The sequence below is a fragment of the Piliocolobus tephrosceles genome, chromosome 21, assembly GCF_002776525.5.
Source record: "Piliocolobus tephrosceles isolate RC106 chromosome 21, ASM277652v3, whole genome shotgun sequence".
Lineage (NCBI taxonomy): Eukaryota > Metazoa > Chordata > Mammalia > Primates > Cercopithecidae > Piliocolobus > Piliocolobus tephrosceles.
In genome coordinates this window covers 36598130-36610790 of record NC_045454.1, presented here as the reverse complement: position 1 = coordinate 36610790, position 12661 = coordinate 36598130, and the positions used below count along the sequence as shown (strand labels likewise).

The following is a 12661-nucleotide window of genomic DNA, read 5'->3' as shown; positions in this document are numbered from 1 at the left end:
AGATTTTCAACACCCTGGGCTGAAAGGGTGCACGACGAAAAGAAAAGCTCCAACTGCTCTGAAAAACCGTTAGGACCCGTTTGAAAAGGAGAGTAGAGGATTTACTTTATTACTGAATTGGCAGAAATTATTAACTCTGAGCCTGCTGCTATAGGAATTCAAATGCATACTCCAGGGGCTAAAAGAGCACAGAAACAACTTTCCTCCTAAGAATTCCTTTGTCAAGGAGATGGTTGGTAAACACGACTTCTTCGTCACTTCCCTAACTTTCCAGATACTTTTGGATATTAGGTCAGTTCCTGACACTGATTTTGCAAGCAATAGCTAAGTTTGTTAACCATAATTGCATGCCCATAAAGGTAAGCATTACATGACACAATTCTCTGCCGCTTCTCTCAGAAGAGGTTTAATTTTAGTGTTGGCTCTTCAACACTGTCCCCGTTTTTTTTTTTTTTTTTTTTTTTTCCACGAGCATCTTAAATATGTGTCAACTAAATATCCAGTAGTGGAATTCATCACTGGGCAGGGCAGAGAGGAGAGAGCGGCACACCGGCAGCACCTGTGCTGGAGCCACCTGCTCTCACCTGAGCCCACAATGATCCAAGAAAAACTGCAGACGCACTGACATGCCCGGCTCTCACCACCACCTCCGCCAGCAACCCTGTCCACCGCAGCTGTTTCTGCATGGTGTTTGCTCAAAGCGAACGGTCCTGTCAAACGGCCCATAACAGCGCTCAGAGGATCAATCACAAAGGAGACACCTTCCTCATTGCTCATAATCAAGAAGATAATTTCCCAAATCCATCCACCCCATGTTAGTAGGACTCTGCCCAAGATCATCACTAAAGCCCCTGAAAATAAGCGATATGAAATGCAGATTCCATGCCAGGTAATATAACCAGGGACCTATATAACATTTCTGCATGAGCTGAGACACACAAAACTAAGATTTGTCCGTTCTCTTTTCTTCTGCCTCAAGGAACCCTTTTGATTAGAGCCTTACACAATACTGGAAACTGTGAGGTCACTGGAGTGACCTAATCTACAACACTGTGATCGCCTGTCAAAGTGCCGCCTGATCCCAAAGCTCTCTGAGGTGGCATTAAGGATCAGTGCTAATATCTCAGCAACCTCTCAGACTCTCCAGAAGGAAAGCGAGTGCATGAAATTCAAAAAATTACCTTCTGGCTCCACAAAAGATGTACAAGTCACCAAGGCTATTTTTTTCATGTCACTAGTTTTATCCTCTAATATTTCAATCTTAAAATTGCAGTGGCACCAGTTACTGCAAAAAGGACATTCGAGAAGGTTTTATATAGCTTGTGCCCACTCCACCCCCAAAGTCATAACAAAAATGTATAATATAACATTCGTTAAAGACAATTACCATCAAGTCAATGTTAATGGGATCTGAATACCAGGAATAAGAGAAGTACTTACATTACAGCAAACACAGGGCCTTAGAAAAAAACTCATAACCCTTCAATCTTACCAAAAATTGTATAAGTCAACGTGAATTATTCCAAAAACATCATCAGAGTTAAGCATACTGCTAAGAGTAATCAGCCAAGCTCATGTAAAAATACAAGTAAAAACCCCTACGGTGAGAGAAACCTGAGTTACCTGGCCAAGCTAAAGATGATTTTTTTCTTCCATTCACAGCATATTAAAAAGTGATCTCAATGGCCACTTCCTGGGAAGCAAGGCCTCACTTCATACCTGGATGCTACTGCATCTTCCCACCGCCCTGCTCCTGCCGCGGGAAGTATGACCCCCACTGCCAAGAAACTCTTGGAGAAAATATGAGAATAGATCAGTCTTCCCACCCCCACCCCACCCCCGCAACAACACACATACACACACACACATACACAGTCACACACACACGGAGGGGGAAGGGGCGGTCCCTCCGCAAACAGTAGCCTCAGCAAAGGGGCACCCGAGGAAGCGACACCTGGAGTTAACCCTGACAGTCTGGGTCAATAGTCACCAGGCTGAGACCCCCAGGTGAGGGAAAGAGCCTACTGACACAGGGCTCTTGGGTAAACGGGAGAGAAAAGTCCTCTTTAATTCACTACTCAAAAAATGGAGCTCTGGCTTGGTCAGAGACGCAATGGGTACTGAGGCCCAGAAAAGCAACAGGAAGGATCCCACCCTCCCCGAAATCATCTGTCGCTGGCAGCGACCCCAAGAGGGTTTTGGCGAAGGCGTGTCCAGTCACAGAAGGGAGACAGACTCTCCACGTACCCTGGGTACCCGGCCAGGGGCAAAACACACTGGGGGTTCTCTCCGAAGCCAGGAAGGTGCTGCCAGCCGGGAAGGGGGGGAAGGACTTCTCTGATCAGCCAGAAGGCCAAGACATGGGAGACACAGGTTCCCCGAGTCATACCCCGGACACCAGTTGCTTCACAGCCCTTCTCCCTCCCCTCCCCCGCTCAGGGAGGGCTTCCCGGGGGTCTCGGGTCCCGGAGGGAGGGCGATGCAGGGCAGCTTCGTCCAGAGCAGTGAGGGTCATAGAGCTGGAGCAGAAAGGGGAGATAAACTCTACCCTTAGCCCCCCGTCGGCTTCCTCCGCCCAGGCCGCACGGAAGCCTCGGCCTCACGTACCAAGCGCTGCCGGCCTGCCCGACCTGCCCCCGGCCCGGGCCCGAGGAGTGAGAGGCAGAGATGGCAGCGGCCCTCGAGGGGAGGTGGGCGCCAGACGGGTCCCCCGAAGCCCGGTGGGCGAGGGGGACAGGAGAGGGGGAGGGTCCCAGGCCCATGCGGCCTCCGTCCCAGCTCGCGCGGCGGGTACTTACGTTGCTCTGGGGGTCGATGGCCTGCAGCAGCCGGTCCCTGATCTGCTGCGGAGACGCCGGAGCCGCTGTCATTGCCTGGGCGAGGCGGGGGGTTGCGGCCGGGCCAGCGGGCGGGCGGGCTGAGGCGGGGGACGGGGGTCACTCACTCGCCGGCCTCCGGGAGCCGGAGCCGCATGTTCCCCGCGGCGCCGGGGCGTTAGGGGCGCGCGGGGTGGCGGAGAGGGGAGCCGGGGCCGGGTCTCGGTCCCGGGCCGCCGCCGCCACCGAAGGAGGAGGAGGAGCCGCCGGAGCCGCCACCGCTTGCTGCCGCCGCCTCGAGAACCAAACTCCAGTGAGCTGCCCCCGCGCGGAGTACTCTGGGTAGTCCGCGCCGCACGCAGCGTCGGCGCCACGCTGAGGAGGTTGGGAGATGGGACGGGCGGAGACGCCAGGCATGGGCGGGGCTGTCCGTGCGCCACGCCCCGCGCCTCCGCGCACGCGCGCGCAGGCGCACTCACCCGCCTGTGCCGTCCCCGCCCCGTCGCCCGGCCTAGGCAGCCGTTGGGAGGAGGTTGGGCGGGGCAACGGTCGCTGCCTGGAGGCCCCGCCCCCGTCCGGGTCGCGGGGCGGGGCTTTCTGACGGAAGCGCGCGCGCAAAGAGTCCTTGAACCCGGACGCTCGCGGCGGCTACCTCAGGGCCGGGAGGGCGGCGGGAAAATCCTTCCTCTAGGAGAGCTTTCCCGACGCGTGACTGGGGGACGAGAGTCGCAGGCTGAGCAGCTGCCGAAGTTTTTGTGAGGGCGAGGGAACCAGACGTCCACGTTGTGATTCTGCGCACGGAAGGGTCATCGGAGGAGTCCGGGGGTGTCGCCGCGGCCGCCCCCGCCCCTTAGAGGGTGTGGGAATGGGTGTGGTGACGGGCGGGGGTCTGCACCGCCACGCGCGACCCTGATCGCGAAAACGTGAGACGGCAAAGAAGCCGCCCCCCCGTAGCTGGGAACGCCGGAAAGCCGGAGGTTGCAAATCTGCGTCTACGCCGCGGCTTCTCCACCTCGGCACCACTGGGCGGTATTGCCCTGTCGTCGGGGCGGGTCCCCCGATCTGTCGGAAGTTGAGCGGCATTTCTGGCCTCCGATGCGCCCCCTCCCCCAGTCTGCAGTCACTGCCGCCGTTCCTTGTGGGGGCACAGTCCCCCCGCCCCCCTACCGGCAGAAAACCCCGTGATTCAAAGACCCTTCTACCCGCCTCTGCCTGGAGGTGTTGTAAAACTGAGATGCTCATTCTCTTAACCAAACACGTCACAGGAGGAAACGGAGGCCCAAGGTCACCTAGACTTCGGGGTTAAGCCCAGAACCGCAGGTGTCAAGTTTAAGGGCGCCCCTCCTCCCTCCACCCTACTTATTGCCTTCTGTAATTGCTCCCCTCTCTCTGGGAACTCTGTTGGAAATGCTGTTGTGAGACGGGGTGGAAAGGCAAGCTCGGCGGTCTCGGGAGAAATCTTTTTTTTTCCCACTGTTACAGGAAGACCTAGATTTAAAACAGGAGGAAGACGGCTGATGAGAACCACATGTGTGCCTTGGAGCTGCCTGGCACCTGTTAGTCTTGTATTTGTTGTGCTTCTGGGAAATATTTTCATTTGCAAAAACGGCTGCTTCTGCACGTGGCTATAGTTGCGTGCTTCTGCACATGTGAAAAGTTTTACATCCCCTTGGAGGAGAAAAGAAACACGGGCAAAACACTTGTCATTTACTGCTCCCTACCTCACCCCTCCCAGAATGTGGAGCATTGTGTATATGGTGTACATGGTCCAAGTTGGAAACTGGCCCATTCGGAGATAATTCTTTATCTCATTTCTGATAAGCAAAATAAACTAAAGCCTTCCTCAGGCATATTTCTGGTCTTGCCTTTCAATTTCTAACTCGGATGTACAGTATCTTTTTTTTTTTTAATAAAGGATTACATAGGAGACTATTTTGCATGGGTCAAGTTATTTTAAGAAACATTTGGGCCGGAGTAGTAGCTCAAGCCTGTAATCCCCTGCACTTTAGCAGGCCGAGGCGGGTGGATCACTTGAGCTCAGGAGTTCGAGACTAGCCTGGCCAACATGGTGAAACCCCATCTCTACAAAAAATACAAAAATTAGCTGGGCGTGGTGGCGCACACCTGTAATCTTGGCTACTAGAGGGGGCTGAGGCAGGAGAATTGCTTGAACCCGGCAGGCAGAGGTTGCAGTGAGCCAAGATTGCACCACTGCACTCCGGCCTGGGCAACAGACTCCATCTCAAATGAACAAAAACAAAATGTGGGGCCAGCCATGGTGGCTTACGCCTGGTAGCTCATGCCTGTAATCCCAGCACTTTGGGAGGCTGAGGTGGGCAGATCACTTGCGGTCAGGAGTTCAAGACCTGCGTGGCCAAAATGGTGAAACCCCTTCTCTACTAAAAAAACAAAAATTAGCCGGGCATGGTGGCACACACCTGTAATCCCAGCTACTTGGAAGGCTGAGGCAAAAGAATTGTTTGAACCCAGGAGGCAGAGGCTTCAGTGACCTGAGATCATGCCACTGTACTCCAACCTGGGCGACAGAGCAAGACTGTCTTGAAAAATAAACATTTGGAAAGTACTTGACTTACCTGTTTTTTAAAAACTAAGAAGCACTGACATGACTGAGTTCCTCAAGGGCACTGGCTCTTTTTGGTATCCCCAGTAGATAGAAAAATAATTATTTGTGGAGTAAGTCAATGGAAGTTTCATCAACTACATGGTAGTGTTACACACACCCCCAGACATATGAATGCATTTCAGTTTCTACAGATCTGGTACACCATGGGTCTCAACAGCTATTTCCGGAATGAAAGAAATACTTCATAAAATATAACACTATATACACCAGGATACACAAAACACACATGGGTATTTAGTTTTATTCCACATTTAATATATGTAAAAGGGTGCTTTTGTAAATGCAAAGATTAAATCAGATAACCACTGAATAGCAGTCTTGAAAACATTAGCAAGTTCTCTTAGGTCCAGGGTGGATACTGCAGTTCACTTAGCCAACTTTCTGCATTGAGACATCCTTGCCAGGAATCCTGTCAGTTATGCAAAGATGTGGCACGAGATAACTCCTCTTGCTGTGATGGTTCGTCCTCAATGACAGGTCCCTTATAGTATTTAGGTACAACAAGGTCTTTTGTGCTTGGAATGCCCTTGAAAAAGCTGCCTCACCTGTTAGTGAGGGGAACCCCAAAGACAAAGGGAGAGGAAGGGCTGGGTGCAGTGGCTCACACCTATAATCCCAGCACTTTGGGAGGCCAAGGTGGGCGGATCATTTGAGGTGAGGAGTTAAGAGACCAGCCTGGCCAACATGGTGAAACCCCACCTCTACTAAGAATACAAAAATTAGCTGGGCGTGATGGTGGGCGCTTGCATTCCCAGCTACTTGGGAGGCAGAGGCAGAAGAATTGCTTGAACTGAGGAGGCGGAGGTTGCAGTGAGCCAAGATCACACCACCTCACTCCAGCGTGGGTGACAGAGCGAGATTCCATCTCAAAAATAAATAGTAGAAAGGGAGAGGGAGTAGCTCAGAGTCCATGATTTGCTCTTGCCACGGGAAGAGGCAAAGAAGTTAGTGTCAGGAGGTCAAGTGCAGAGTATCTTCAGTCAAGCTGGACGGTGAGGGAGTAGGAGGATGTTTCTCCCTGGACTCACTGCTGTGGCCTAAGCAGGAACTGGGATACTCAAGAGCACTGCAGAGGAAGCCTTGACCAGGCAGGTTCACACAGCTGTACAGGACCAGTCTTCCACAGCGACACCCTGTGATAGCCAGGAGCAACAGCAGGAATGCACTCATCACAATGATAGAAGCAAGCCCCTGACAGATAGGCCATTTAAAGCACAGGGTTACTAAACTTACCCTAATAAGGGATGTGAGGGCTCCAGGGATTAACAGAAAAAGCCAGTGTGACAAAAACAACCACCCCGCTTCAACCCCTATGTTTGCTTTGGTTTTAACAGGCTGGCAGAATCTTTTTTTTTTTGAGACAGAGTCTCACTCTGTTGCCAGGCTGGAGTGCAGTGGTGTGATCTTGGCTCACTGCAGTATCTGCCTTTTGGGTTCAAGCGATTCTCCCGCCTCAGCCTCCCACGTAGTTGGGACTATACGTGTGTGCCACCACACCCAGCTAATTTTTGCATTTTTAGTAGAGACGAGGTTTCACTATGTTGGCCAGGATGGTCTCGAACTCCTGACCTCATGATCCACCCGCCTTGGCCTCCCAAAGTGCTGGGATTATAGGCATGAGCCATGGCACCCGGCTGCTGGTGGAAATTTTTAAAACCCTTTCTCAAAGATGAACTCATTCAACCATATCAGTTATCTCAGAAGTACCTAGAGATGAGTTTCATAGTTTTGCTTGGCTTTGCACTAAGTCTTATTTACTCTAAAAGTGAAACCAATTTAAATTGGCTTTGACTAACCTTGACATGTCAAAGGTAGCTAGAAGAACTCAATTTTTTAATCACATCTTCGGATGGGGATACACAAAGGATACCCGCTCCTGAGAATCCAGTTTTGAAGCCAAGCCCTGGAACTGGTTGGAGGGGATTCATGAACACAATACTTTAATTGCGCTGTACAAACACAACACAGCTGGGACGCCAAGGAAGGAAAAAAGTCATTAACTGCGAGCATTTGTTTTTTTTTTTTTTGAGGCAGAGTCTCACTTTGTTGTCCAGGCTGGAGTGAAGGGGTGCCATCTGGGCTCACCTCTACCTCTTCGGTTCAAGCGATTATCGTGCCTCAGCCTCCTGAGTAGTTGGCATTACAGGTGCGCACCACCAAGCCCAGCTAATTTTTGTATTTTTAGTAGAGATGTGGTTTCGTCATGTTGGTCAGGCTGGTCTGGAACTCCTGACTTCAGGTGATCCACCCGCCTCAGCTTCCCGAAGTCCTGGGATTACAGGCACTAGCCAACATGCCTGGCCAACTGGGAGCACTTCAATAAGTTCATACCCTCTGACCCTGTGGGTGTGAGCATACTGAAATTCACAACTTCTGGAAATTTATCTGAAGGAGGCAATCAGATGTATGTACAAGGAAGTTCACTGAAGCACTATTTGTAAGAGTGAAAGACTGGAAGTAACGTAAGCCTAGCAATAGGGGAGTACGTAAATAAATTGTGATCAATTCCCCACAATGGGAAGGTTATGAATTAGAAGGCTCCACAGGGAGCTTTGTGGGGGCTACAACAATCTAAGGCACATGTGAGTGGTGACCTCACTGGTGTATGTACATGTAGAAATTCACCAAGCTGGCCGGGCGCGGTGGCTCATGCCTGTAATCCCAGCACTTTGGGAGGCAGAAGCAGGTGGATCACCTGAGGTCAGGAGTTCGAGACCAGCCTGGCCAACATGATGAAACCCTGTCTCTACTAAAAATACAAAAATTAGCTAGGCAGGTGGCACGCGCCTGTAATCCCAGCTGCTTGGGAGGCTGAGGCAAAAGAATCACTTGAACCCACGAGACGGAGGTTGCAGTGAGCTGAGATGGCACCATTACACTCCAGCCTGGACCACAGAGACTCTGTCTCAAAAAAAAAAAAAAAAAATTCACCAAGCTGTACACTGCTATAAACTTCCAAAGTAAATTATGTGCACGTGTGTGTGCATGTGTGTGTGATGTTGTCACTAAGAAAACCTGTACTGGGTTGGGCACAGTGGCTCATGCCTACAGTCCTAACTAGTGGGAGGCTGAGATGGTTGAACCCAGGAGTTTGAGGCTGCAGTGAGCTACAACTGAGCCACTACACTCTGGCCTGGGTGACAGAGCAAGATCCCGTCTCTTACAACAAAAATAAACCCACTATTGTTGGAGAAACGCTCCCAATAAATAATAAAATGTAGCATATAAACTATATATATACATTGTGATCTTAATTATACTTTTATTAAAATATACATACTTATGCACAGAGTGCATAGAAAAACTACGGGAAGGGAACCAAAATATTGACAGCAGTTCTGATAGAATGACAGATGGTATTTATTTTCTTTTTACATTTTTTTCCTAGATTAGTTCCGCATTTTCCGGCATTCATGTGTTGTTTCCCAGCCATCCTGTCAAGTCCTGGGATCGTTCTGATCTCTGGGAGCCCCAGGGCTGACTCCAGTATGGCTAATCTAAAGTGAGGTTATAATCTCCAAAATCCTGATGGTGGCTTTTCTATGAGACTAATAGATTCAGATCTAAGTCACAATAGTTTGTGTTTTCCTTACTGTCCCAGTTTTATCATTATTCTTAGTACTAAACAGAGTGACAACGGGGAGTGACATTTGTTGAGGACCTACGATGTGTCAGGGTCCATGCTGGGGACTTCACATGAGGACTCCATGAAGCCCCCTTGGACACTCAGGTCCTCGTGTCATCCCCAATTCCCACCTGCCGCTGACTCTGGGGTGAACCTGCAACTCACTATGGCTAAGAGAATGCAGTGGAGACCACACTCTACCCAGTCAGGGCTAAAGCTTTAAGGAGGCCTGGAAGTTACCACACAGCCCAGCAATTCTTCTCCTAGGAATCTCCCCTAAGAAAACTGAAAACATGGCTGCATGCAGTGACTCACGCCTGTAATCCCAGCACTTTGAAAGGCTAAGATGGGCGAATCACTTGAGCTCAGGAGTTTGAGACCAGCGTAGCCAACATGGCAAAACCCTGTCTGTACTAAAAAATATAAAAAATTAGGGGTATGGTGGGGGGCACCTGTAGTCTCAGCTATTTGGGAGGCTGAGGTAGGAGAACCTCTTGAATCCAGGAGGTAGAGGTTGCAGTAAGTCGAGATCATGCCACTGCACTCCAGCCTGGGCAACAGAGTGAGACTCTGTCTAAAAAAAAAAAAGGCAAGAAAACTGAAAACATATACTCACAGAAGGAAATGTACATGTAAATGTCCATAGCAGCATTGCTCATAATAGCCACAAAGTGCAGACAACCTGCCCCACCTGGGTTCCTAGCCAGCCTTCTTTCTCATCATTTTTGAGTGGGTCTTCTCATACCTGTCCCACTGAGCACCCAAGCATGCAACCAAGTGACATGGTCTTTGTGCCTCAAAGGAGTAACCCAGGCAAAGTCATGTGGCTGGATTTGGGGCTGGCTAAAGAGTCTGGCCCGTGACCAGGCATGGTGGTTCCTGCCTGTAATCCTAGCACTTTGGGAGGCTGAGGCAGGTGGATCACTTGAGGCCAGGAGTTCGAGACCAGCCTGGCCAATATGGCGAAACCTCATCCCTACTAAAAAAAAAAAAAAAAAAAAAATTAGGCACGGTGGTGCATGCCTATAACCCCAGCTACTCAGGAGGCTGAGGCAGAATTACTCGAACCTGGGAGGCAGAGGTTGCAGTGAGCTGACAAGACGGTAGGCACTTCAGCCGAGTGAGACAGAGTGAGACCCCATCTCAAAAAGGAAAAAAAAAAAAAAAGTTCAGCCCAGAGTTCAGGGTTCCCAGACTCTGAACCAAATCAAGTATAAGCCATTTCCCCAAAGAGCAAACAGGAGAGAAGGACCAAGGTGCTGATGTCCAAAGCAAGTAGGAGGGTGGACCTGATGGAAACAACAATAATAAACTCACCCTAGCCAATGGAGCTTCCCAGAAACAAAGGTACAGAGTTGTACCCCAACACAGAAGGCAACATCAAGAGAGTAGCTGGGTGCAGTGGCTCACGCCCGTAATCCTAGCACTGTAGGGAGGCTGAGGCGGGCGGATCACTTGAGGTCAGGAGTTTGAGACCAGCCTGGCCACCCTGGTGAAATCCCATCTCTAGGAGAACAACAAACCTAGGAGGCAGAGGTTGCAATGGGCCGAGATTGTACCACTGCAATCCAGCAAGACCCTATCTCAAAAAAAAAAAAAATATATATATATATATATACACACACACACATATCTATATATATTTACAATTTGATCCAGTGTTAGCAGAGTACCTGCCCCCGCTCCCCTAAATGTCCCCATCCTAATCCCCAGAACCTGTAAATATGTCATGGCAAGAGATAACTAAGGGTACAGGTGAAATTAACATAACTCATCAACTGACTGCTGGATTCTCCTGGTGGCCCCAGTGGAGTCACAAGGGTCCTTAAATGGGGAAGAAAGAGGTAGAGGAGTCAAAATTAAGAGACAGGGTGTCATGAGAAAGACTCGACAGGCTATTGGTTGCCTGGAAGATGGAGGGAGAGGTTGTAAACCAAGGATGTGGGCAGCCTCTAGAAGCTAGAGAAGGCAAGGAAAGTTTCTCCCCGAGAGCCTCCAGAAGGAACCAGCTATGTGGACACATTGATGCTAGCCTACAGAGACCCATTCTGTACTTCTGACTTCCAGAATTGTAAAGAATAAATTTGTGGAATTTTGTTTTTGAGACAGAGTCTCGCTCTGTCACCCAGGCTGGAGTGCAATGGTATGATCTCGGCTCACTGCAACCTCTGCCTCCCGGGTTCAAGCGATTCTCCTGCCTCAGCTTCCCATGTAGCTGGAATTACAGGCATGCGCCACCACACCCAGCTAAGTTTTTGTTTTAGTAGAGACAGGGTCTCACCATGTTGGCCAGGCTGTATTTGTTTTGTCTGACATCATGAAGTTTGTGGTTATTTTTTACAGTGGCAAGAGGAAACTAACACGGCTTTAAAGAAAAAGCTGGCCATGGCCGGGCGCGGTGGCTCAAGCCTGTAATCCCAGCACTTTGGGAGGCCGAGACGGGCGGATCACGAGGTCAGGAGATCGAGACCATCCTGGCTAACACGGTGAAACCCCGTCTCTACTAAAAATACAAAAAACTAGCCGGGCGAGGTGGCGGGCGCCTGTAGTCCCAGCTACTCTGGAGGCTGAGGCAGGAGAATGGCGTAAACCCGGGAGGCGGAGCTTGCAGTGAGCTGAGATCTGGCCACTGCACTCCAGCCGGGGCGACAGAGCAAGACTCCGTCTCAAAAAAAAAAAAAAGAAAAAGCTGGCCAGGCACAGTGGCCCACGCCTGTAATCCTGGCACTTTGGGAGGCTGAGGTGGCAGGACTGCTTGAGCCCGGGAGTTCAAGACCAGCTTGGGCAACATAGTGAGACCCCATCTCTACAAAAAAAAAAAAAAAAATTAGCTGGGGGTGGTGGCATGTGCCTCCAGCTACTCTGGAGGCTGACGTGGGAGGATAGCTTGAGCTCAGGAGGTTTAGGCTGCAGTGAGCTAAGACAGTGCCACTGCACTCCAGCTTGGGCTACAGAGCAAGACCCTGTCTCTAAAAATATAAAGAAACAAAATTTAAAAGTAAAGAAGAAGTGGATCATTCGGTTTTTTAAGATGTGGCACTGCCCAATTAGAACGTTCCTTGATGCAATGCAATTACAGTCACTGAGGCACTGGATTTCCTAGTTTTCTTTAACTAAGACGGAGACTGAAACAGTCACACGTGGTTCCTGGCTACCGTGCTGCTGAGCACAGGCCCTCACTACTCAAAAGTGTGATCTACGGACCAGCAGTATTAGCATCACCAGGAAGCTCCTTAGGAACATAGGTCCTTGACCGGGTGTGGTGGCTCACACCTATAAACACCAGCACTTTGGGAGGCCAAGGCAAGAGGATCACTTGAGCCCAGAAGCTCAAGACCAGCCTGGGCAACACAGTGAAACCTCATCTCTACAAAAAAGTACATTAGCCGGCTGTGGTGTTATGCGCCTGTTGTCCCAGGAGGCTGAGGTGGGAGGATTGCTTGAGCCTGGGGGAGGTCGAGGCTACAGTGAGCCATGATCACCTCACCTGGGTGACAAAGTGAGACGGTGACGAAAGGAAAGGAAAGGAAAGGAAAGGAAAGGAAAGGAAAGGAAAGGAAAGGAAAGGAAAGGAAA

The 12661-nt window shown here is 50.3% G+C and overlaps 2 protein-coding genes across 2 annotated transcripts in view; both read right to left on the bottom strand.

Moving 5' to 3' along the window:
• MED26 (mediator complex subunit 26) overlaps positions 1-3159 on the bottom strand; it is a 55148-nt gene extending 51989 nt beyond the window's left edge. The window contains exon 1 of the mRNA XM_023229880.2: positions 2799-3159. Coding sequence (XP_023085648.1) covers positions 2799-2870 — 72 coding nt within the window. The 5' untranslated portion in view covers positions 2871-3159. The remainder of the gene's footprint in view (positions 1-2798) is intronic.
• Positions 3160-5693: 2534 nt separating this feature from the next.
• The window catches only part of SMIM7 (small integral membrane protein 7), a 31113-nt gene continuing 24145 nt past the window's right edge, over positions 5694-12661 (bottom strand). The window contains exon 6 of the transcript XR_002735229.1: positions 5694-6593. The gene's annotated coding sequence lies outside the window, so the exon portion shown is untranslated. The remainder of the gene's footprint in view (positions 6594-12661) is intronic.